Source organism: Parambassis ranga, chromosome 3 (genome assembly GCF_900634625.1).
Source record: "Parambassis ranga chromosome 3, fParRan2.1, whole genome shotgun sequence".
NCBI classification, from domain to species: Eukaryota; Metazoa; Chordata; class Actinopteri; family Ambassidae; genus Parambassis; species Parambassis ranga.
In genome coordinates, this window is record NC_041024.1 from 20907321 (window position 1) to 20934177 (window position 26857).

The 26857-nt window shown below is 41.1% G+C and overlaps 1 protein-coding gene across 3 annotated transcripts in view; it reads right to left on the reverse strand.

Annotated features, from left to right (window-relative positions):
* ntrk3b (neurotrophic tyrosine kinase, receptor, type 3b) overlaps positions 1-26857 on the reverse strand; it is a 138308-nt gene that overhangs the window by 14036 nt on the left and 97415 nt on the right. For all 3 annotated transcript variants that reach the window (XM_028401842.1, XM_028401840.1, XM_028401841.1), the window contains 3 exons: positions 12894-13082; positions 3858-3988; positions 899-1071 (listed from right to left, as the gene is read on the reverse strand). In XM_028401842.1, coding sequence (XP_028257643.1) covers positions 899-1071; positions 3858-3988; positions 12894-13082 — 493 coding nt within the window. The remainder of the gene's footprint in view (positions 1-898; positions 1072-3857; positions 3989-12893; positions 13083-26857) is intronic.

A 26857-nucleotide genomic window follows, 5' to 3' on the forward strand; every position in this document is an offset into this window, starting at 1 on the left:
TCTGCAAGTAAGTGTGCGTGTAATAATTCATCTCCACTGTACGAGGATTAGTAGCACTTTTCTCTCTTCCCTCTTCTAACTTTACTTCACAGACATCCAGCAGTGGCTGAAGAAAGAGCAATCTGCCCTCTGTTTATCTGAAGGTTGAGCATGGAGTCAGGTCTTCTATTCACTTCTATTGATTCCCTGCACATCTCATCTCTTAAATGTGACCAACAGGACAGACAGACCAAGAATCAGCCACGTCTTGCACCTTGCATGAAAGAATTTCATCATTCACGACATTGCCTTTCATTTCAGGAATGATTTCCCAACAGAAAGTCCTCATGCACTCTTGAATCCACACGCACATTCACACTCAATCGTAACATGTCATCTTTTCAACTATTGCTCACATTTCAAAAACAAGAAAGACCACACACACACACACCGCTGCTGCTCCTGCCGCTGTCAACACACTTGAAATAGCACTACTTCTATCCCAGGCTCCTCCTGTGCCCACTGACATCGACTCTGGTGAAGATTCCCATTACCAAAGCGCTTGCCGTACCAGCATCATGTCTCTTTTGTTGAGGCTTATCAGAGGTCACTTCCCTCGGTGCAGACTGACATTATGAAACAAAAGCACTAAAACGCTCATGTTTGCTAACCCAGAAAGCTGCGAGGCAGGATGGATATTATTATAGATTCAAGAAGGAAAGATTTTTTTTTTTCTTGGACTCCTTATAAACTTTTGTATGTTATTGCTAAGTTTTCATCTAAAAGTTCATGCAGTAGTTAAAATATACACCCACACATTTGCATTGTAATTAGACTTTCAGTTCCAACTTTAATTCAAATGATGAATATTTTACTCAGTCACCCAGAACTAGACAGTTTTTTCTGCTACGAAACTGACCTGAGGAATTTGTTAAGGTCTCCATGCTTCATGTATTCGAACACCATGATGAGAGGGTCTCCGTCTACACACACGCCGTAGAATTTAACAATGTGGTCGTGCTGCAGGTTGGTCAGCAGCTCCGCCTCCCTTTGGAAGTCCTTCCTGGCGGAGAGGTTGGGATCTTTCAGTGTCTGAAAAAAACAACAATACAAAGTCTATTTGATACACTAAGAACAAGACAAGTATTTGAAATTTTGCCATAACTAGTGTCTGAATTATTCTGGTCAAAAACATTTCCATGAAGCCTGAGTGATCTCAGCCTTAGACCTTAATCATTTCCTTCTCCAGTGTTCATGTGTATGTGTGTGCCAAATTTAATCACAGTCCCTCAAGGCATTCCTGAAAAACTGCAATCATGAGGATAGGATGGAAATTACCACACCTCTGGCCCCAGCAGTCGCCTGCACAAAGTGCTGGGATGAGGCATGAAAAAGCAGAATCTGGTAAAATCACTCAGTAGTGAAGTATAACCTTGTTCTTTCCTGGTGGCAGTGGATGAGGGAGAACACACCACACAAAACATAACAAACATCAGCATCACTGCATTTTTTTGACTGAAAATTGATGTTGGTATTGTAAACATATACTGCTGGTATGTAAATTTACTTTTCCCACAACCTCAGCTCATGTTGTTGAAATGTCTGACATGACACTGTGAAAGCATTGCGTTTTGTAGTTTCACGCTGATGACGCAAAACATGAGCACTCATCGATGGATAATGTGAATTATCCTGCACCAATGATGCAGGTCAAATCAAATTTGTGAAAAAAGTCAATTGTACGTGTTTAATGTATGAACACAGGCAATTATCAACACCTGAGCAACTCTGACAATGGCTGAAACATCAATTTGTGGCATCTCAACAGCAAGGTTCTCGTCTCTGGTCTGCCTTAAAGGTAGGGTAGGAGATTTCATTCTGATGCACTTTTCGTTAAATTAGTGTAACTTCGCTTTACAATCCGATAGCAACCAATTAGTTTGGCAGTTTCGCTTTAAAACGAAGAATATGAATCATCTGTGGAAGCTATAAAAGGCTAAAAACATCAGCCAATCCTACAAGGCGCCCCTGCCTAGTGCTGCTCATATTGCATCATAGCTTTAATTTGGCCAATTGGACCACAGCTGTAACTGTAGGGTGCACAGGTGGAACTATTTGGACACATAACAAACTGAGCTGATGGTAATAGGATCAAACCTCGGCCCTCCTTTGAAGTAGAGTACATATAAAATAAGTTGGATGTCAGGTTGTCATAAAATATCAAAAAGGACACCTTGCTGCAGCCTCTCTTGAACAAGAAAATACTCTTTGACGCTTCTTCAACAAGAGGAAAATACACAGAGGTGCTGCTGTTGAGTCCTGCTTCCCCTTTATGCTGCTGACATTATTACAGAAGGAATGACCTTGGGATGGAAATGCATTTACTCATATGTGCCCTTCTTGCAGTGAAGTGCTTTAGGTGGTTGAGATGTACGGCAGAGTAGGTAATATGGCCATAAAATTCTATTACCAAATCAAACTGCACTCTTAAGGAAATGTTTCTTGTCTGGGCATTCCTCCAAAACAATACCTTCAAAGTGCTCGACTACGATGAAGTGAGGGGAAGTGTAGCAATGAATTTTCCCTTTGTTGACCTTTGAGTATATCCAGAGAGGTGCTTCTTGCTTTATCACAGGCACCAACATGTTTAGATGAAAATTCACATTGCATTGTGTTTTAAAGAGGTCACAGCAGAGGAGCTTTATTATAACAGACCGGCTTTATTTGTCAATCCTACAAAGAGAACAGACTCCATCACCTACATTTCTCACTTCTCATGTCAAGGTCAGGGTGGTTCTGCCCCCCCTCCCAGGAAGCTTTGCTGAGTTTGCACCCTTTAATTCAAAAACCATCCTGCTTCACATTCATACACTTCCCCATAATCACACTGGGTGCTGCCAAGCACGATTTAAAATTGAGTTGCTTCATTGCAGTGAGAGCTGCCACCCAGGGACAGTACTCCTAAATGCTCAGCTGCCTTTAAAACAAATCATGATGTTCACTAAAGTATTAACTTGGCTGTTGTGTCATGTCTGAGAAGCCAATATTCCACTTGAACATAATTCGCTGCATGGGCCCCTGGATGACAGTGAGGCTGGATCTATGGAAACAAAACCTGGTAGTGTAGTAAGTCATACTGCAATATTCTCACTCAATTAGATATAGTCTTCCTGTCTGCACTGTGTGTGTGTGTGTGTGTGAAGTTACACATCTGGTTTGGTCTGGTCTGGGAACCCAAGAGAAACTGGAATACCCCGTCCTGACTTTGGATTTTTAATGCTTCCATAAATCTGAAGTATATATATGTAGACTTATTACTCTCAGTAGTCTGTGTGCACCAGAACCAGCTCTACCTTATAATCATGAACCCTTAGAACAGAGAGTAAAGCTAACATTTATAATCCAGGCACTAAAATAAACAGTAAGACAGTAGGCAGTTAAAATTAAGGACTTAACATAAAATAATTTGGATACAACCAATTTCTGCGATGGGCATAGTCATTTCCTGTAGTCCTGTCATCACTGTGAAGTTGCCAGGCGACCAGTGAGATACCAGGAAGATAAAGCATCCAGACAATAAACCATCCACTCTGATATTACACTTGAAATGAAAGATACTTAATATGACTTTCTTTTTCTAGTGATTCACTGTTTATTGTGAAATATGTATGCAAAGTATTAGCATATAATGTGTTAGTAGGTGTTAGTAGTTTTGTATAATTACACAAAGCCAGACCAGCTGTTTCCCCTTGATTTCTGTCTTTAAAGATATATAGTATAGTTGTATAGTTGTACTCTAAATCCACTCTACCAATATGGCCACCTTCGTTTGTGTGTAATACCAATGCACACACTCCTGCCACATGCTGACCACGCACCTTGACAGCCACCAGCATCTTGTCCTTGGTAGGGCTGAGGTTGTAACACTCTGCCAAGAAGACTTTCCCGAACGCTCCCTCACCCAGCTCCCTCTTCAGGATGATGTCTCTCCGCTTTATGTGCTGGACAACTAAAAACGAAGAAAAGAAGGAAATAGAGGAAGACATTTTTGTGTTATATTGGCAGGAAAATATGTGTACAAAGAAAATTTCACCACCCAATGAATATTGTGTTATCTCTGAAGCAAAGCACGGAACTGAAGGAAATACAGAAGGAGAAACTGCAGGAAACCGAACACCAGAAGAAAAACAATACCGGCAGGATACAAGCAAAGAGGAAGTGAAACTGTGTACGGGGGGGCCAAACGGCCAACTTTGTAGTATTTTAAATTGTATCCATGATCTCAAGGTGCTTTTAAAAAAAAAACGTCACACTGGATTACAACATGCACAAGACTGTTCTCTGTTTTCTTTAGTTCTGAATACATAAAAAAAGCTTCCTGAATATTTGTGTATTTCATCATACATATTTCTTTTGTACGATGTCAAAAGCGAAATGTTTTATCTAACTTTGAAGCTACTGCTGAGAATACTGAGGGCAATAAGGTTTTACATCTCTGAAGCACAAATAAACTGTGAGCTGACACTGGGCCTTCTGAGTTGTGTGTCTCTTATCTGGATTCCTCAGTTTTACTGTCAGCACTGACTGAGGCACCACAGGAGGACAGCTTCTAATGAGAGCAGAAAAATAAACTAGCTGAACAGAGCAAAGGAAAAACAGCCTCTGTGTTTTTGTCATACTGCTTTTTGCCACTCCTCTTTTTAGTAACTCACAGGATCAGTTTAGAGTTAGCGTCTATATATTTTGGTTCTGGAGATCATTCTCTTGCCTCCTTGTCATTCTTTTCAGTATCAATTTTTAAAACCTACAATTTGACCAAGAAATAAAAGGTCGGATGAGTGGAAAAAATATATATATAGAGAGAAAAAGGTAAAAAAAAAAAATAATAATAGCAGGAAATCCGGGTATGTGTGGAGGTGAAGGTGTTGCTTGCCTCTAAGCAAAGCTATTCTGAATCAAAGGTGGCCACTTTTTACCAGTCCTGTACACATATGTAGCTTTCACTTTCAGATAAGGATCACCACACAGTTTACAGAAGGCTGTGCGTCTTAGCCTGAGCTCTTTAGGGCATAAAACATGAATGAAATGAACGACGCATGCATGACGCTTAGCATAAGAACATTATTTTAGGTACACAAACCAAAGCTTTTCATGACAACAAAAAAATGAACCTTTACATTAAATTAAACTGCTATCAGTCCATCTAGTGATGCACATTCTGTGCTGATGTGCTGATATTGTCTTGTAGTAGAACATACATATATACATGAGATGTTAAACAGAGTTGTAGGAAAGTGATTTGGCCCCTCTTTCTATTGATGATGTCGCAAATAGCAACTCTACTATTAGTTTTCCATTTGTCTGAGTCAAACTGCATCTGCCTGTGAATGTTCATTTTGGGTCAATATTCATTCATTTAAAAATCCATTATCAGCATGCACCCCTGACTTGTCAATATTATCATGCATCCCTAATACACAAGAGAAAAACCACCACTGAGTACTGCAGGGGCATTAATGGGTTAATGCACTAGATGCACATCAAAATGAGCCTCGTTCTAAAGCTTTGCTAATTATTCTTATTAGGGAGAGAAGTAGAACTAGAAGCCTGCCTCTAACACCAGCCTGTCGCCTGCCGCAGGTGTGGTAAATAAAGGCTCTGGTCATTTTGATGAAATATGGTATTATAGTACCCTGCCACGTATTAACCGCTCTTGGACAATTATGATGTATTATGTGCAAGTTTTTACTGTATTCCTGCAGCTGCTTCAGAGCATTCCTGATAATGATGCAGCTGAAGCATAATGTATTTTTTTCTCAAAATACATCTTCAAGCTTCCTTATTGCAGTCTGATAAAACAGCCAAACATCCTTAGCAGACAAGTAAAGTTGCAGGATTAAAATCTATCCTCCATCTGTGTGGTTCTTTATCATTTTCAAGACGGTTGTATAAGAATGATAGAAAATGTGTCATCGAGGACTCATTTGCACACAGCCAAAGAGAAAACAGATGCATCTGCAGGCAGAGCTCGTGTGCTGTGTCTGCCTCCCTCCATTAATTACTGTTTGTATAGCTGTGTGAAACAATGCTGAGTTTACAATGAAACACTTAGTTAGCACTGACAGAACCAAAAATTCTCATTGTCACTAGCAGATGTTATTAGTTGTATTTTTCGGTTACTTAATCAATTGGATGATAAAATACGTTTTAGCTGTTTAAAAACAAGAAAAAATGAGCCTGATAGGCTCAGAGAAAATATGGGGTGAAATAGCTTTGATCCAATCTGTGTTTTTTTTAACCCTTTCTTTCTCCCCCAGCCATGCCACCAAAGGAACATTTGGCACCTGTGATGTCATTATGCAGCTTCTCAAAGAAAATAAATAGGAGGTTGTACAGCTATTACCCACAGTTTAGAGCTGTCATATTTTTTGATACATCCACAGCTTGACACACTCATGGACTGTACCATTTGGTTTTCAACAGGTCATTAGCTTCAGAATGTTCAAATTCAGGGGGAAAAAGGGGGGAATAGCCTTTATCACCAGTTCTCTGGAATAACTCCTCACTCAAACAGACAGATTACTTCAGTCTGACCATTCCTCTGGGTTTTTTTTGTCATCTCTCCAGATTCCCACGGCCATCTGGTCGTGAGCATGTTGAGGTGATTCATGAAAAAATGTCACCTGTTCCTCTGGTGTTTCTGTCAGATGGTATCATAAGTACTATTTCTGAAAGCACTGTTAAATATGAAGAAATGTCCCAGTTTTAAAGTAGATCAGAACAGAGGCGCCTGCAGAAACTGGCAGCCACTTTGCCGGGTGAGAGCCCCACCAGGGACACTATGACACATCACTGCTGTCACAGCCTCACCCTCGAAAAAAAATCTGCTTTCCAATAGTAGATATAAAAAAAAGTCGATACACATACATTTTAATTCAAAATGTGTTATGACTGAATTTGATGGGGCAAATGTCTCTGACACTTTTACAGCTGAAGGTCTCAGAGGTCTGTGGAGTTTCCAGACACACAGCATCCATCTTGCCTCTTCTATTGCACTTTACTTAAGCAATAAGAAAAATCCTTCTTCTTTTATCCCATATGCTGCTTCTCCTCCTTGCACCCCTCCATCATTCAAGCATCAGCGCTGGCTTTACTATCGGATGCCTGTCATGCTGTCATCATCCAGCTATTGAAGCTTATTCTATTGTTTCACCCGTCATTAAGCTTCTCTAGATGAGGCAGTTGGCGAAATGCCAAAAAAATATGTAAAAATGTGAAGTTGTCATCTATCAGCAGGTGAGGCTTAGAAATGTTTTAACATATTGACAGTCAGTTTTTTTTTTGGTTGAAACTTTTCTCACATTTTCTACCAAGTTTGATTTTTAGTTTTTGAACTTTATTTTACCCTTTGCCATGACGAGATGATGTTTCATACTTGGATCTCTTATCTTACAATTTGCAAATTTGCATTTGATTTAATCAGATTTTATCTTTACAACGATCTTTGTCATTATGCAAATGTTACAATTTAAGAAACAACAATAAACAATTTTGACATTGTGGTCCTCTCTTACAGTTTGGATCCACCAAAGGAAAATCTTCATTGAAAACCTGCTTAACTTTTCATTTGCACCAGTTGCCCCCTCTTTCTTATTTCCTGGGTGTAAATATTTCATCTGGTTTGTTTTGCTAAGCCACTAAACAGCTGCCGACCACCTCATTCCTCTCCACTGATGGGATTGAAGCCACTATTATGGAGTGTGACTATTGACAGTGGTGAGGACACGTTACTTTAACCTTCAGTTTCCTCTGCAGGCAGACTTGAGCTCCATCCTGCAACCTATTTACCCAGAGTGGCACGCTGAAAAGCCCCGAGATTAAATCTCTATCCCACAGTTCAGCATCATTCATTTGTCCCGGCTCACCTGAGGCCTCAATGCCAGCAAATAGTCTCCCCAGAGGCCAAGACGCAACGCAGCACCGAGATTTACTCAGCTAGTCGGGTCCGGCTGCTGGGGGGCGGGGGGAGCACAGATGTTTGGAAGGCTTTTTTTTCTGCACCCGCCTGAGTTCATGCATTTTGCCACAGCTATACCTGCCAACTTTCTCCAGCGTCGGTACGCATGTGTCTGTTTGAAGGTGTGTTTGTCTCCAGCTACCTGCCAACAGTGTGCACTCGTGTGTGTTTGTGCCTCACAGGTGTGTGTGTGTGTGTGAGTGTTTTTCTGCCTGGCAGAATTCCTGAGTGTGCGCGGTGGGTCGATCGATGTGTGTCTCCTGGTCACTGACAGCGTGTCTTTTGCAGGCTGGTGGGAAGTGGTGACACAATCAAAGAGGCTGAGACATCCACACAAACACAGCACTGATTTCCATAAAGCTATTTGTCAAGAGTTTTCTTGTAAGAACAATACAAAACACATTTAATCAGACCTCATAAAGTATTGCATATATTGCAATATATCATCTTATGAATGTTTATAACTATTTTCAGTTTTATGCAGTGGAGAAATGCATCTACATTAAAAACATAATATTCTGCTCTTACTTCCAGAAAACATTTTCCTGCCCTCCAAGTTTTTATTATCACATAGCATTTAACAGAGATCACTGTGGTGTACCTGTAGTTTAGCCTGTCTACAAAAGGAGCCCCACAGGATGTTAATGCTTAGGTGAGAGGCACTCATCCAGCAGCTAATAGTATACAAAAAGCTCACTGCCATTAAAATCACTGCGGCACAGAGGCTGTGTGTCTGCTGGCATCGATGGGCATCAGTGACATGAACACTAGCATTTACTGTTGACTCTCAGCGGGTATCTACTCCTAACCTGCTGCTGCTGCTGGCTGGCTGCCGACCTGCGTGTCTGCTGATGCCGCCCGGCCTTGGAGAACACTTTGTGAAAGGAAACCTACACCGAGATGACAATGCATAACATCACCCTAATGACGCACATAAAGTTTGTTCTTTTAAAAAAAATTAAAGGACATTATTTTTGTTCATTTCAGCAATCAATAGCCTACTATATTTGGAAAAGCTCAAATTAAAAAGCTTAAAAAAAACTTTTTTTTAAGCTCCAGTCACTGAGGCTCAAATGGCTCAGTAAAAAGTAAAAGAAGATCATTTAACCTCCACTCATTGCTCTATTTAAAGGTTTTACACAGTTTACTTATATCATATAATATGCACATTATATTTGCATTAATATTTAACACTTTGTGGCTCCATACTGAAACATTTAGAGAGCTCAAACAGGGATTTTCTTCTGACAATGCCTTCTATGTAAGCACCACCTCTGTGTTATTGCTGGATTAAAGTTTAAGCATTAAGTACACTAAAGCACTAAGTACTTTACACTTGCTGCTTAGGGGAGCTTTTAGAAAAAAGTCTTGACTAGTTATATTTGACATCTTAGAGATGAGGCATGCTTTCCACCCTGAGCTGTTAGTCCCCACAGATACAATATAAATTATGTTTCTATTAAGGTAGAGAATTTAATACTTGTAATAATTGTTTTATTCTGCAGTTGAAACTCATGAGGTTAAGCCCTCTGTGAGGACAGTGAAGTATTTATTATAAAGGACTCATGAGAATGTGTCCCCCTCTACAGTTTACAGCATGTCAAATAATTTGTTTGTTTGTTTTTTCAGGTTATATATTTTATAACTTAAACTTACCACATGGCTGATTTGCAAATCAATTTGTAACAGGGCTAACATTTGTACTGTCTTTGATTGAATCTGGGTGGTCGTCAAAAGGAATCCTCAAAAGTAAAAGTAAATGATCTGTCTGAAAAACACTCCTCACAGAACTCCACCTGGCATCAGCTAGCATCTTTTTAGAGTTTATATATGGCTTCCTGGGCTGGGCTGAAAGGAACTCATCTTCTCGGGTAACAAACTTAAGTAGGTTGTTTAAATTCACAACTGGCTCGCCCGTGGGACCGTTCTGTTTCATGCTATATAATTCATGGAATCATAGCCTTGGAACATGATAACTGCCTTTCCATCAATCTGCTCTGCATTTCCATTCATTTATTGAACTTTCAAGCTGCCAAATTAGTCACTCCTTGTCTCTGCTGGAAACATTTTAATCTTCAAAAACATCACCTTGAGCGTAATTATGTCTCTGTTATACCAAAAGGAAAAGGGGGACAGAGAGAGGGTTTGTCCGAGCTGTGCCCACAAGTGATTTCCGTAATAACATGGATATAATGAAAGGCTATACGCTATACTCCAACATCAAAAGCTATTGTCTAATTTTGGCCAGCGGGATGTGACAAATCCATAATTAAAATAGCAGGCTAACTGATAAAACAAAGCCACTTGCTGGGAGACAGCGGATCCAGCTAGATATGGATCTAGTCATTAGGCTAAAGAATTGTCCTTTGCCTTTACTGCCTTTATCTCCCTAATGCGGCTACATTTCCCCAGAATTGGCCTTTTTCAGTGTATTCAGTGAAAAAAAATAAAGGCTGATCTCAACAAATGTTCTCATCAGTCTTACTCGCCTATTTACTGCAGCAAAAGTAAAAGGCCAGCGGTTCAACTAGAAGATGAACCAACTGTATGACAGCACTTCATGTTCTTAAATTGACATCATAATGACGCCCGCGCTAACACTTGTTTCGTAACATCCCTCCAGCTTGCACAGAACTACATGTGAGCAGGTCGTTGGTTCAAGCAGAGGGCAGCAGTAATAAGAAGATGCTTGCGTCTGAATTTCATGGTCTCTCCTGGACCGAGGGAATGACAGCAGTACTGATTTCAGATTACACAGTCCAAATACGATGTGCTCTGTTGTGTGACTAAAACTATTTAAACACTGGTACCAATATATATTCTTTTGGCCAGGATTGAATTGCAGATCGCACGCTTATGAATAATACATCTGGTTAGGGCACACTGGATTGACTGGAGGGAGCTCTGCAGCAGGACAGCGCTCAACACATGCAGCTGTTTTAACAGAGGTCAGCATAGCGGACAGCAGCAGCTACAGACTGCCCCCCCCCAACCCCCACCCACCCCTCTTGTTGTTATCTATGGAGCTGATTTGAAAATGCACACAGCTGCACAGCAAAGGGACACCATAAATTACCTAGAGGAGTAAAGGCGGACTGAGGCTGACCATCACATTAGTGAACTCCTGATGGACACACAGGAGAGGCGTGGATGTGTTTAAATGTATGTATATATGAGCTATAGTGTCACCAGCACTAGACAAAACTAGCCAGGTGTGGGTGTGTGTGTGCATGGCATTCTGGCAGCAAGCTATTCTCTGGGATAAGAAGCTTTCAAGTAAATGAATGAATACATTATGGATTAGCGGCCGAGCACCAGTAAAGCAGCCATACTGTTTCTGAGCTGAGTGCAGCTCTTAAGTTTGTCACGTGAAGCTGCAGAACAATCAGGCAGAGCAAGGCCAGCAGGATAATAGGGGAACTGTGGGACACCAAGGGGACCTTTAATTGAAGGCTCTCATCAATGGGGGGTGGAGGAAAATAAGGAGTCATAGCAGTACATTCTTTGTAGCCACAGCATCCACATGCATACACAGATTCATTTTCAATGTTGAACACCTAAACACATAGTGCATCCACATGAATACAGAGATATTTCCTTTCCCTGCATGCCTGCCCAGAGGGTAAAGGATGCATTCATATTCAGTGAATGATCAGCAGAGACTGGAGCCATTCAGATCTATTTTGTTTTCCTAGCCGTTGGCAGAAAGCAATGGCCATTATGACCTTGTGATGAATTCAGGGTTCATTTCCTACGGTTTCCTTCTTTATGCACGCACATGGTATTACAGCTGAAAAAGACCTGGGGTTCTGCATTCAGAGAGATGAGGAGCACAAGTAAAGCCTGAGTCAAAGCAGTCATAGTGCACATGCATGATCTGACTTTCAATTCCAGGTGCACAGTGATCAGGAGAAAAAGTTTCATTTGTGCCCACTGTCATTTATTCATTAGGTTACAATCAAATCTCCTGTGCAAGGCATGAGATGTCATAAATCAGTCACTGGCTGGTCATTAACAATTCATGTTATTAATACTATATAAGATCTGTCATTTATTTATCACCTCTAAATGGGATTTCCTCCTTTCTCATTGGCTCCAGCTCAGAAGTTAACGTATGTTAGCCTGACCAGCAACCATTTTTGAGACTGAGCCATGTAAACGATGCAGATTTGAGTCGAACGATGTGTAGTAGTGTGATGTCTGATCTGCATCTCCTCTGACTGGAGAAGAGCCTGTTTTTTTCCCCTGACTAAATCTGGTTGGTTTGACTGGGATCGTCTGGAACGGCAGCAGCAGGCGCCAGGCTGCGGCTGGCACAGTTGTTTTTGTGCTGATTCTCTTGAGCAGTCAATGTAATTGTGAGTAATTAGGCCTTAAAGTGGGCTTGTCTTTCCCCAACCTGGAACACGAGTCCCGAGAGAGAGTGAGTGATTTTTTTTTCTTTTGCAGGGGGTAGGCTGTGGGTATCAGAACACCAGTAGTTTCCTTTGTCTAAACACATTCTATATAAAGAGCCTGGCACTGTGCCACCAGATGCTAACACTGTATGATCAAATTGACTCTGTAGATGACACTAAATTACACTTTTGCCCTGAGGGGCCTAGTTCATCTTTTTATAAAGATAAATGGCTAATTACAATTGATCTGGAACAGTCTCATAAAGATGTGGCATTTGATACTTGGCTCTCTTACCAGCTATCACTACATATACATTCATTTGCACTTATCTGATGTTTATAGTTTCAGTATAATTAGGATCCTTCCTGGGGTCCCCTTTGTATTGCCATAGAAAAACTCAACTAATGAGTTAGCACATGATATACCCTATGACATCTGAAGCAGATGTTATTCTCTGAATGTGTTAAATTTACGTATGAGATAAATTTAAAGGACTTACGAGTGGTTGGCTTGTTGCAGTTGTGTCCGTGTCTGAAGTACTGGGGATTCTCCACCACAGGAATGCGAGTCATCCCTATGACAACCGCATCAGGACCTGCATCCAGAGTACAGGGAGTAATAATCCCATGGTTGACATGATGAAGAGGGCTGGCAGAGTCCTCCTCACCACTTATCACAGCTACTGGGCCTGGAAGACAGGAAAACAATGACTGAGTTTGAATGCATAAAAAAGTGTTGATGTTCCATAAGAGCATGCAGGAGGAAGCTTGTTTTTTTACAGGTTTTATTTACAGCAGACTGAGAATTTTCTTCTCCATTTATACACCTTGAGTAAGCTTAATCAAGATGTATGGGTTGAGGAGTTGAGTGGTTTCAAAGTACATTAAATACATTAGCTCTAATTAAGATTAAAATGTGGTTTGGTTGTGCAATTGTTATCCTTCTACATAATAGACAATAATAAGCTATTTGATTTTAGATTCACGTAACATAGCAGATGGTAACAGAAATATTTTAGTTTCTAGGCTACTGTTGATTTACATTTGTAAGGTTGTGTCAAAAAATTTCCCATTTCACCCACTCATACAATACATCTTCTATACTGCACCCACATCATTTATAACACAACTGAAACACTTCCTACACATCTCAGAACACTGACAACTTCTCACTGATGTCACACACACACAGACCATACCACACCAGCGCACACACACACATCATCATCTCCCAGGAAATGATCTTTTAACAGGTTGATCCGTCCCTCCAATCTTCTGCAGAAATGTCCAGAAAACATCCACCTTTCTCCTATATGTTTGAGGAATGAAGATTAAATTGGAAGGAAATGTGAAGCTTGGGATGGGCTGAAAGCCCCTGTGGCTGGAAGAGACTGGTTGGCAGAATATATCAAATTGCACGTTACTGTAATTCACAGCCATTTTCAGCCATATGTGTGTGTCGTGATTTTCTTTCTTCTTTTTTTAATATGACACACAGTGATGCTGTAAACATGCCGAGTTTAGATGCAGTGTGTACTGAGTGAAAGTTGTTATTCCTGATGCACTTCAGTTGTATGTTAGAAGACATTTCACAGGCTAGAAGAAACAGTTAACTTTTGTCAAAGCATGAATATTCATAAAATGCTCTCTACAATTTACTCCTCCATAACTTGTGTTGTGCTGAAAAGTCAACGGAACAATGAATGGATGAATGCATCGTGTCATGCAACACATTCCTGTCAATACAAAGTATGATTTCCTTTCTGTAATCAGAATTCAAAGACAGACCCTGATGGGATTCACTGTCAGATGTGCTGATACTGATGTGATCCAGTGTGTTGTTCTATCACTGCTTTGTCAAAAAGCGACACAGAGCACTGACAACTGCAATCTTCAGAGAGGAGTGTGGAAAGGGAGGAGGCAGGGGATGGAAAACAGCAAGTGGATAGAAAGTCAACAGCAGCTGACTCAGTGGAGCGGTGACAGTGAATCTGTTTACCCACCATGTTGAGTCTTTTTGCTCACCTTGACAACACTGTAAATAGTAATCAAGACCCAGTCATATCAAATTATAGACCCTCAAGTCGCAAAGGGGGATGGGGGGAGGGCTGGAGTTGGTGTGTGATAAAGTGACACATTTGAGCAACAATTTATTCACAACATTTACTCTCATTGGAGGGTTTTCATACCCGGGTGCACGCTTTATTAGAGAGATGTGCACAGCAGAGCGCAGGTCTTCACCAGGGCGACTACATACCGAACCACCGGGGGAGAGGTGGCACACGGCGCTCTAAATCTCTGTTGATGGCTCAGACCCTCTTCTTTACGGCGCAGACACAAAGATGTATGTGTCATATACAGCCTCAAACATCACTACACAAGAAATAAAATCAGTGCCCAGGGAATCATCGTGATTCATGTGTAAAAATCTGTCAAAATAGGAAAAGGATCCCAGGATTATGCTCTGATTTTTAATACAATATGAAATGGAATGAAAACCCATCTGATCAGACTCCGGTGCCAGATCGATGAGGCCTCAGGGAATGCCTGGCCGCTGTCCAAGCCACAGCACTACAAACTATACACACACACACACACACACACACACACAAACCTTCCACTTGATTCCTTGGGAGATGAAGGCTTTCTGAGGAGTGAGGGGGAAATTGGACTTCTTGACTTGAGAACATTCTAAAAATTGCATTTATGTTACCTGAGTGATGAAAAGGCCCAACGGCATCTGAGAGGGGTTTTATCATCTGAGACGTTGTCTGTGCACAGAATGGAATTCAAGCACTGGACATTTTCCCCCGGAACGTCTATCAGAGAGTCAAGTTCCTCTCTATTAAACCAACTTTGATTTATTCAGGAGAACTGGAAAATGAAATGAGCCAACTTTCAACTATTTTCCCATTCTTTTCATGTCTCATCTCCTCCACAAACTTCATACAGCAGGAAGATTCAGCCATGCACTCCGGCCGCTGGGTCTGATTCAGAACCTGGCTCGGGACACTATAGCTTTCTATTTCTCAGATTAATATGATCATTTGTCTATCTTAGCTGTATTTTTGCCCCTTCAATTAGCCTGATACATCCATGTCTCCTACCAAATGTTACAACTACAACCAGCAGCTAAAGAATGCATCATTATACATAAGCTTTTATAAAGTAGCCTTTATGCCTGAAGTGTCAGGATGCCCTACTATATTCTGTTACACTTTGTAGTGTGCAGGCTTGCATGCTTTTCTGCCTTCTTTGATCCATATTCCTCTGATACAACGCAAGACCAAGCCGCCACATGAGCACATCAAAAAATCACTGTGTGTCTCAATAGCAGCCGTGCTATACCACATGCAGCAACAACAGTTTTGCTTACAGCATTTAAAGCTGGCCCCTCAGACTGAGATCCTGCAAGCAAGAGGGTCAAAGACCAGCTGCAGCGCTGTGATGATGTAGTATGCTCAGCTTAGCACTTACTTTTTGCAGTACATAAGTAAAAATTGGAAGTCTGTGGTTTGGAATGATCCTGCTTATTTTGGGGTCTGCTATAATTGTTTTTCCACCATTGGCTGGTAGCACAGTGGTTCCTCTACATAGCTATTCAAAATAAAACTGCATGCTAATAAAGACCGGAGCACTGTGCTGTATTTATGATGCTGTCTGAAAACAGTAGGGATCTTCATGGTAACATCCATCAGAGCAGCGGAATGTGTCCTCACGTCTTCATTCTCATGTGTGTGCAGTAAATATGTGAAGCCATCAGCTGCAGCCGTTACTAGCTGCACACTGGAGGCAGTGGAGGAACTGCCAGCTTTAATAACATGCCTTTTTAAACACCTTCAGAGTGAGCTAGGATAACTTCTCTCCTGTTCCCTGCCTTTCCTCTGAGCTAATGTATTCTTGCAGAGTGGTATTGATCTTCTCATCCAACTCTCAGCAAGAATGCAAAAACATGAATGAACTAAAAAACATTTGACACCATCTGTTAAATCAAATAATCAAACCAATTAAATATTAGACAGTTTTTTAAAGATTGTTCAAGGATCCAAAAGTTTCAAATCAAGGCGACTGGTTTCATAGCACAGTGTTCTAAAGACGTAATCTCTTAGTTCTGCTCTTCAAAATGCCTTCAGTGAACTATGCTGTAAGTTCAGGTGTGTCTTAGATACAGTATAACATGACCTGGATAAGGTAGAGTTAGGTTGTTCAAGGTATCTAAACTCTGTGGATTTAGTCCTTCTTAGTGTCTTTGTAGATTGTTTTATTCCATGAAAGTGAGACCCGAGCTCCATCTTCTGCAACACTTCTATGCGATCTCTATTCTTGTCAAGAACAGTTCTTTATGGCCTCCTGTAAATGTGTGATGGAGACGAAATCTCCCAAACTACTGTACATCCAGATGTTTAGACATCTGACATAAGTAAGCAAGGATGTGATTGATCATTAAAGGAGATGGTGCTGCCAGGGGAAAAAAATGTTCATTTAACACATAAGGAGTAACAGAAACCAGTATGTCCTGGGACTCCGTCTGGAAAAGTCTTAGATCACTGTGGCATGCCGTCGTTTGAAGATTAGTTAAATCTCATTGCTCACATCCTTCCATCTTTCGCCAGCCAATATGTTTCTCCAGCCAACATCCTTCTCTTTCTCTGAAATGTGTCACTCCTGCTCAGATATCCCCATGATTCCCACGTCACTCTGCTGCACATTACTCAGTGTTCTTTCACTGTAAGCCCTGTGATCCAGGTGCTTGGTTTATGTCCATGTAAGATAGTTTGCAGGTGCATTAGCTAATTTAGCAAATCAATTGATCAAGTGTGACATTTGCATCATCTGTTTGCCAAAGTTTAGAAGTCAATCTAATTTACTCTACGGGAGCAGAGACAGCATAGCCTTCCCCCTCCTGGGTTTTAAAATGAACTCGTAAATTAAGGTATTGTCTAGGCCTCAGTGATGAATTAAAAGAACACTCGCACCTTTGAACTAACCACCTTCCAGACAGAGGACGGCTTTCATCTCCGGGCTTTGTCACCTTGTAAACGTAATCACACATCACACCAGAAGAGAACCTTTTTAACAAGACTCGAAAAAAGAAATGAAAAAAAAAAACGTGACAGAAGAAAGCTTCTTTATTACACCTCATGGCTTCACATTCGACACAGGGAAGGAAAGGTATAACAGCTGCAGTTTAAGAGAATACTTAATGTTGCAGACTAATGCACTGTTCTCCTGTTTGACTCATACTTATTAGTGACCTTTTTTTAATATACACATTTTCAGGTGGGTTATGGGTTGAAAAAAAAAACAGAGATGAACTAATGCACTTTATTATTGACCTTTAAAATGAAAATAGACGATTGCCAGCTATTTAACCTACTGTTGTTATTAGTCTGTTTATACACGGCACAGGCTGGATGGAACTGCAGGTCTGACACTGCTGGTGGTGTGTCTCTAGAACTGAATCATATTGACCAGGTCTAATTTTAGGTGCATTGGTGGCATGTCTGCACCCCATGTTTCCTTTTTTATTCTCCACCTCTGGCTTTGTCTCAGCTCATTCATTCCAATTATAATTTCTCTGTATTTTTAGTATAATTATTTTTCTTGCAAATGTACCAGACAAGAGTCAAAAACCAGCAGGGGTGTGTGTGTGTGTCTGGAGCCTCCTGATTATTTGTGTCGCTGTTTTACCTGCTACAGAAATGTGAGTACTGAAGGTGATTCTCAGGACAGAAATAATAAAAAAAAAAAAAAAAAATGCAGCGGGTGACTCTGCAGGGTTTTCCCTGTGGTGGGGAATAAATTGCGCAGAGTGTGATTGCTTCCGTTCCACCTCCTTCTGGTAATTATCGCACAGATTCCTTTCAAAGGTAGTTAATTAGGACTGGAATTAACTTGAGGACACGTAAAAATGAACAAGAGGAACACAGGAAGGATAACTTACTAAGGCAAGGCCCTGCGTTTAGTTAACGATGGATTTGAAACAAATTAAAGCGATACGTGGGAAGGATGGAAAACAGACAAATCAAGGCTGACGACATGCTTATGATCAACCAAAGACGATGGCACTGCAAGACGTAAATATTAACTAAATGTCACAGAGCTCAAAGCTTTTTAATAAATCCATCAGAGCTGGTCATTTGATTGTCAGTTCTATGACTGTACAGCAGGTTAATTTGCTGATATACTGCTGTCATTGAAAGTAGAAAATGTCTTCCTGCTTCTTCATTCACATCTATTTAAGCAGACTGCCTTTAAGACACTGAGGTTTCCAAGCAAGAGCCTTGAGCTGAAATTAATTATTTTGATTATTAAAACCATAATGACGCAGTGGCTGCTAGCTTATTATGGAAATTCACAAAGAGAGTGTACCATCAGTGCTATAAAAAGGTCAGTTAATTGCTAAATGCCACTATCGTGTGAAGAAGCCCTGAGGTCATGTGCAAAACTCTGATGACAACTCCCCTCGCTGCACTGAAGAAGACATGTAAATAGCTCCTCTGACAAACGGCTTCAACCTGCTCACTCAACCTCCCACTCGCGAGCATGTGACAACCATGCAGGCCGGCGGCAAACCCACGCTAACCCCATTTCTCACGGTATCCAAATAGGCAGCCTCTGCAGAGTGAAACAACCACCGGCCTGCTTGCAGTTCTCCTCTACCGCTGCTGATGCTGACCAACTGTGAGCGTTAGGACAGCTGATATTTATGGGCTATCGACAATTTACAGTTGCCCTGCAAGCTCAATGCGCTCTCTCTTTATTGTGGTATAAACAATGGCGAACACCGGGGGGAAGGACGGCCGAGCGGAGGCAGAAATAAACACACATTTGAAATCTGCAGTAAACCTATCAGTCATTGCATCTGAAGCCACTTGTACGTCCTCTAAAAATCAAGCGTCTGCACCACACCGAACATTATCTGCAATGACACAGCAGTGAACCAATTACAGTTTGTGTTGCTGTATATCTGCGGTCTTGATGCTCAGAATGATAATAAAACAAAACACCGAGATTGTTATTCTGACTCTGTTCCTACGGCATCCTATCAGCTTTTATATCTTTGACACCACATTACCCTGTGAGTTCCCTGAAGACAAACAAAGCAATTTTACACAAGTCTGAAAAGTGATGGAAAATGACATCTTCCAGTAGTCCAAGTCTGTTCCCTGATTTATGACGACGACAAAGTCAGGATCTTAACCAAACTCAGGCCCTACTTTTTATTACACATTATGTGCCCGAACACAAATTGAAAACAAAATATAAGGCAATCGGAGGTGGCATTGAAGTCATACAAGAAGCTAGTCTCTGCTCTGTTTGGGGTTTCATTCTTTCCTCAATGCAATGTAATCAGAAAGGGCCAAATAAAAAGCTTGTGGAGGCATTGTTAGGGAAACTAGGCAGTAAAAGCAGCAGCGCACGCATACACACATACAGTACAAACATATGCACAGCAACAACACCACGCTGTATGGCTATATTTCTTGTCACGGCATCAGAGTATGAAACGATTCCCCGACGTCAAGCATCTGGCGGCGTTTGCATGTAAATCACAAAGGAGACAGCGAGCCACATTCATCTACCGAGGCCCACAAAACTACCTGATGATAGTGCACATCAGTGCTGTGGGTGAAGCATGCGCATGCTAATATGACCCGATATCCAAGGTGGTAGGTGATTACCAGAGATCATTTATTAGTCACAGGGGCTGATAAGATCTAATGCCCTTATTGTGTTTTATGTAGTGGTGAAATATAGTGAAAATTTTGGAAAGGGCTTTGCTTAGCAGAAAGATATCACCAAAATGAATCAGTTCAAAAGCAGCACTGAACCTGAATTAATCCCTATTTATAAATATTTATAGCTGGCTGGGTAGCTAGACAGACAGCTACTTCATTGTGCTCCCAAGAGAAAAATGTTTTCACAGTCTGCACATGGAACATGAACAGTTCACTGCGCACAGACACACAGTATAGACACACGTGTGAGAATCTGAGGACACAATCTGGTGTATCTGCAAAATGCCTGATTTAACAAGAGGAACAGTGTATCCCTCGCTGTTCCTGGGTACCACAGGTTAATAAGATGTCTACACACATTCTGGCTGCTCTGTGCAGCCATAAACGTGGTGTCACGCCCATGTTTAGGTGCCATTTTTAGGTTGTTCTCAGTTTTATTTTACCACTAAACACCTTCTTTTAAGTAGTGAAATTCAAATGCTGGGAAATCTTTAATATCTATGTTACAAATCAGTGTAAAGAAGCAGATCTATGTCATTCATCCATCATACTCCTATGAACTTTAGTTTTAAAATGACAATCCATCCATTAATTTGCCTTATTTTGAACCAAAATGCTAGACCACTAACAGCATACGCTATATCTGTTAGCAATGTGAATGTAAACGAGGCAGAGGAAGCTAAAAAAGGGTGAAAACTGCTCCTTTAATATGAACTGCTCCCAGCTGGTTAGAGTAACGGAGGTTAACACTCCCTGAGGAATTTATAAAATGAATTGGAATCACATTAAGGTCATTGTTAACCACGTTTTCTGCACCTGGTTGCATTAAGGTCCCATTTCCTTAGCAATTATTCATGCTTACTTAAATACACGCAAGCACACACACAGTCAACTCCCAGGCCCACTGTTGGATATCAATCAATCAAATGTCAATATTGTCCTTTTTTTCCTCCCCTCTTCCCTTTCATGCACTCACTTTCCTTTGTTTTCTTTGCACAATTTCCTTGATTGCTTTCCTTCCACTCAATAGCCTGTTGTCAGGGTGTTGAACATGTCGCCAAAGTAAGTTCAGCTACTAGCATCCATAATAATACTGATTAGAGCATGAAATGCCTTCAGAATGACAGCAACAGCGACTGATCAAAACCTAAATTCCTCTATCAGCATGTTTTACTCAAGCAACTGCTGTTTCATCATAACTTAAAAGCAGTTTTTAAACAGACTCGCATCATTTTTTTTCATCTCTCTATTGTCTCTCTGTCCCTGCCTTTTTCTATTCCTCTTTCTTGTTTCTGCCCTCAGGGGTCTTGATTCCTGCTTCAGTTCTTTCACAAGTGCCTCCCTCTGTTGGAGGGTTCAGATCCAAACAGATTTGTTATCCCGAGAGGCAGAGGAGTGAGGGTAGAAGGGGGAGGAAGAAGAAGAAGAGGAGGAGGGAAGAATGCGTAGGTTGAAGGAGAAGAGGGGGGCATTCTAATTACACATCTAACCATGACACACAGATGCAAATCAACCTTCACACTCCTGTACGTCATGCCTATCTTTCTCACAGATTGCAATAATTCATGAAGAAATGTATAACTGACTGACAACTAAACCCAGGTTCCTAGGAATTAGGCATATAGATTACTAATCTATGGTGACAAATGTGTCCGGGTTATGTGTTTTGTCTGCATAATGGTGAACATAAAGGTGTCACCGGTAAAACGTTAAACGTAAAACGCCGTTCCCTAATGTTACATACAGCCCTGGAAGAGTGATTACATGACTTCCACACCTTTCTCACACATACTGTACAGCATCACCTATATTTGTTGCTGTGATTATTGCCATCGAACAGATTATAGTCCAGCGTTAAATAGAATGGGGTGCTGTGGTGTTGCTGAATTAATGACAGGAAAGGGTGACTTCTATCTTCTTGTCACTGCTGCAAGGGCATTCTTCCATAATACCAGGATGTATTTATGCCTGGCAGTTTTTTTATTTCCGTCCTCCATCAGCAACAAATATAATGTAGGGTAGTGCAGGCAGGCCTGTCAGTCATCTTGCGTGTAGAAAGATGGATAAATACATCAAAAGAGTGACGGTGAAATGAGTGTCAATTACACTGATAATGATACGCTCTTGTTTCACCTTGGTGTCTATCCATTACATATCTACTGTAACCATGACACATACTACACTATACAACCTGGTTGCTTCATGGTAAGGTGCTACAAGCAGAGAGGCTCTTTAATATTTCAGTCAGACTCCCAGCAGACTGATGGCTTTACAGGGGCAGCCATGCAGGGCGTATAGCCAAGGTTAGATCAACCTCCCTTTATTTGAACCTGAACACTGTACTACTGCACTCAGCGAAAGCCCTGCTCTGCCCCACAATGCCTTTAGTTCAGGTTAGGGGTCCACATCATGAAGCATTATAACATGCACCAGGAGACTGTGAGCTGTTAAATAAGCAGACTGTATGTAGATACATTCTAGCATGTGTGACAAACTGAAATTAAGAGGATTATGATTAAGTATTCATTTAAGTGTTATCTTCTCTGCAATTAGGCCAAAGATAAACTGAATGGCAGCCCACTTTTGAACATATGCAGTTTGTATAACATCTAATAGTAGAGTTTCATTTAACAGTCTGAGTGTGATACTGTGCAAACAGGGCTGTGAAAAAAATATGTATAAAGTGTGTATCAACTTTATATAATGCTGTGTGTCTGATAAGGTTATTGTGTAATAACTTTTAGAGAAACATATTCATCAACTTGACAATATGAGCATTATAAGATGTTAACTTGACTTTCAGTCTAATCTTTTACTATTCAGTTTCAGAGCAGACAGTTCATCATCAACAGGAAGTTAATGTTTTCCAAAAAAATAAAAAAATCTACTCAAACTAAACATTGACATTTAACTGGTAAACAAGTAACAAGGCCAACAAGAGCACTTCCACAGAGCAGAAGTTCGGGAATGATAGCATTTTATTCAGAATTGTCTGTCACAGTGCAGACAGAAGCACCACTAACCTTGTAATAGGTGACATAATTGTAACCATGGCAATCTTAAACTAACATACTATGAACTCAAAATGCCCAAGGTGCAATGTAGCAACAAAAAGATGCATAAAAAAAGTCCAAACGACTGGGACTGATCAATATGTTTTTTTTTCCAGTCAGTCTCTTTAAAATGATTGAGTTGCCTATTTTTTTTTTCTCCACATGGAATCTTCAGCTAGCCCGAACATGCTGCAGGAGATGTTGCACTGGATTGCACAAAGGCATATAGGCATTTCAAACAAAACAAACATCAAAACCTCTCCAAGGGCGACTGCTGCAGGCGACATGTTGTGAAACGAAACACATCATTACCCACAGCAGGCTGTCAATAAGTGTCATGTGCAAAAGGAATGAAGTTGCTAAATTTAACTTTCCCTGTAGTCGATACAGGAACGCAGCCATGTCAACGTAAACACAGAGGACCGTAGACCGAAGAAGTCTCAATGTCTGTGTCTGTGTGTTTTTTTTTTTCAGTTAAATCAAACAAGCCAACTTGTTTTGGAGGAGGTTGGAGGAGATGAACTAGGATCCCAGACATGAACAAGACTAGTAGCATTCATTAAGATGGAAAAGGGGGGAAAAAAACTAAAATAGGTCGCTTGATATGTCTCACAGTGACTCGGGGGCACCAAAAAAGAACAGAAGCAAATCAACTAATACAGCCAATTAAACCCCTGCCCCCCCCCACTCCACTCCCACCCTCCTTTAGCAAACACTTCAAAGTGCTGCCATCAGCGAATGGCAATAAAGTGAATGAGCTGGCTGTAAATGGACTTGGATGCTGAGGCAGGGGACTGTCAAATGATGCTCATCGCACTGAGAAAACACTGTCCCTATGTTGTAAAAGCAAAATGGGTGTCCAACAGCTTCCACATGGAAGGAACGATCCCCACTAAGTCTGAAAAAAAAAAAAATACAGCAGAAAGGACAGCAGCAGGTCATTGAATGAGCAGACATTTCTGTTGATGGCCAGCGAGGTCGATGGCCATGTTTGCGAGCGCCAGAAAAGTAGAGCTACATTATTAACGCTCTGTGTCAGAATGTCCTAGAAGAAAGAGCCATCCCCCAGCAGGAGCTCCAAAATGACACCTTCTCCTGACGACCAGTCTGATGACTAAATCTGACAAAATACAGAGCCAGAGTGTTTTTTTGTGAAATGGAGGATAGGCCCACTGTAAGCCGAGAACAGCCAGCTCCACAGGGGATGGGCAGGGAGAGAGATTTTTATTTTCCAGCTCCAGGTAACACTGTCTCAAAGAGCAGAATTGGGGCGTCTCATTACACAAAATACATTTCACACAGATCTCTTCCTTTACATAAAACCCTCAAGTTTTCTCCCCCTCTTCTTTTTCTCCCCTCCGTCCCCTCAGAAATACTCTTCTTGCTTGCATTCTTCTGTTTCCCTTCCAGAGCCCAGTTGTTTTGTGTCCTGCTGGGCAATCGCAACGGGACGATTTCCACACCGATCTGAGAGCCATTTAAATAAACATCAACCGAAGATGTCAGAGGGAGACTGTAAAAAAACACCAAAGGCTTATCCTCTTCCACAGCTTTAAAGAGGAAAGAGAAGCCATCCAATTCCTTCATATCTGTCTGTGTATATGCCGTTTGAATAACCAGCACCCAGCCACTACTTCTTCGGCTGCAGCCACTTGCAACACAGAAACGCCAGGATTCACAGTTAGGGCCATCTCACTGCTCCTCTGGAGGGGGTTTCTTATAATATGAATGTTTTTGACTCTTCCCCCTGCAGGGTCACTGCCATGCTTTATTCTTGTTTAATTGTGATTCCAAAAGATAGACACAACATAGAGGTCAGGCTTGAGCATGGGCACTTAAATGCATTATGTGTGAGGATATATCTGTCTTCCATAGAAAGCATCAAGCATCAGTTGCCTTTGGCTCTACTTTGAAATGTTGCGGGGGGTGGGGGGGGGGGGGAGAAGCACAGCAGAGTGAATCATGGTTCAAGTGGATTACCACTTTAAAAGAATATCTGTATAAAATTAAAACATTTCTTTCTCTCACATGAGATCCTCTCACAACGCTTCCAAAATCGATCAAACGCCTCCTAGCTGCAAGCTCAGGACCTTCGCACAGCCTGAGCGAGCTCCTCTTCACAGACCTCTATCCCCCACTACTCACTATCTCTCTCTCTCTCTCTCTCTCCTTTTGTATTTGCATTGCTAAACTGTTGGCAGCACTTGTCATTTTGTTTCATAAGTGATAGCAATTACTATTCCAGTGCCTGGGATCAAAGAGACACCAAAAGGAGGTTTTTAGACATGAGAAAAACACCAAACACTGTTTCCCCCTCTTCTGTTTACACTGATAGAGGCTGAGGCCTAGGAGGCAGAGTGAATGTGACTGACAGAATGGGAATACACCTCCTGCTTTTAATCCTGAGGGAGGGGAAGAGACAGAGGGAAGAGAGGAGAGGGAAGAGGAGAGGATTCTACAAAAAGGGCAGACTGTACCATTAACCATGACGCTCCCTCCTGCTTACACAGGATTAGTCACATTACTGATTCTTTTCCAGGTCGGAAAAAGCTGAACGCGTTGAACCGAGCAACAATAACTCATAATGAGACAGTGGGGCCTTGACTTCAAATAATGAGCCTCCTCAAGATATTCTTTCTGCTAAAACTGAAACGGAAAAAAATCTGTCCACATCATCTGTGGTGTCAGCACTGTCAGATATCTTCATCTATGGAGAGACAACATAGGATATCCTAAAAATAAGGACGTTTGACAATGTTGTTGTTGTCAATTTAATAAATCCATGAAAGAAAATGGAAATGTAGGAGACCAGTGTTCAAGGCAGTCTATAGGGAATACATAACTGTAATTTGTGGTATAGTTGATTTATTGAGGGAGAATGACAGTCTGACTAACCTGTAGACTTTGAGATAAGACACAGTGATAGACTAAGCATCTGGAAGACTGGGTGGACTGCTTCGGTTGAACAGAATGGGTAATCAATGCATTGATTACCCATTCTGTCACCTAAATTTAGCACTGCTGGCGGCAGGGCTAAATTTAGGTGACAATGCAGACACTGCAGAGCAAAACCAGTGAGGGAAACAATATGACGAGGGAACCATAGAGGAGGATGCCAAACAGCAGACACTGGATTGTAATGAATCTGGACTCTGACTCTGACTGGCATACTGTATGGCAGTACCTACTAATAATGTTTTTTCTTTTGCAAATCTGTATTCTAGTTTTATTGTAAGATATGCTCGGTAATGCAAATTCTATCATCAAGCCTACCTCATTATATCTAATCAATAATAATTCTGCACAGCAGTGGTTAAAATATATTTTTACCTCATTTCATAACTTCCACATTTAAATATGTTTAATGGTCAAACTGTGAACCTTTAAGCTGAACGATTCCTGTTTTGCATCTAGACTACTTTACTTGATTAATTACATTTAGGAAACCTGCAGGCTGCAGATATAAATTAGTTCATGATTAAAAAAAAGGCACAATTTCACATTTTGTAAATCACCTCATTGGACCAAGAACCCTGTGGGCAAGATTTGCTGTTTTTCAGTAGCTATAAGATGGTCATCATACACTGAGCCATGCTGTTTTTGACACTAAACACAATTAGGGTGATGTCCAGTGTGTCAGTGTGCTGCTCTCCCTGCTGCACATACAGC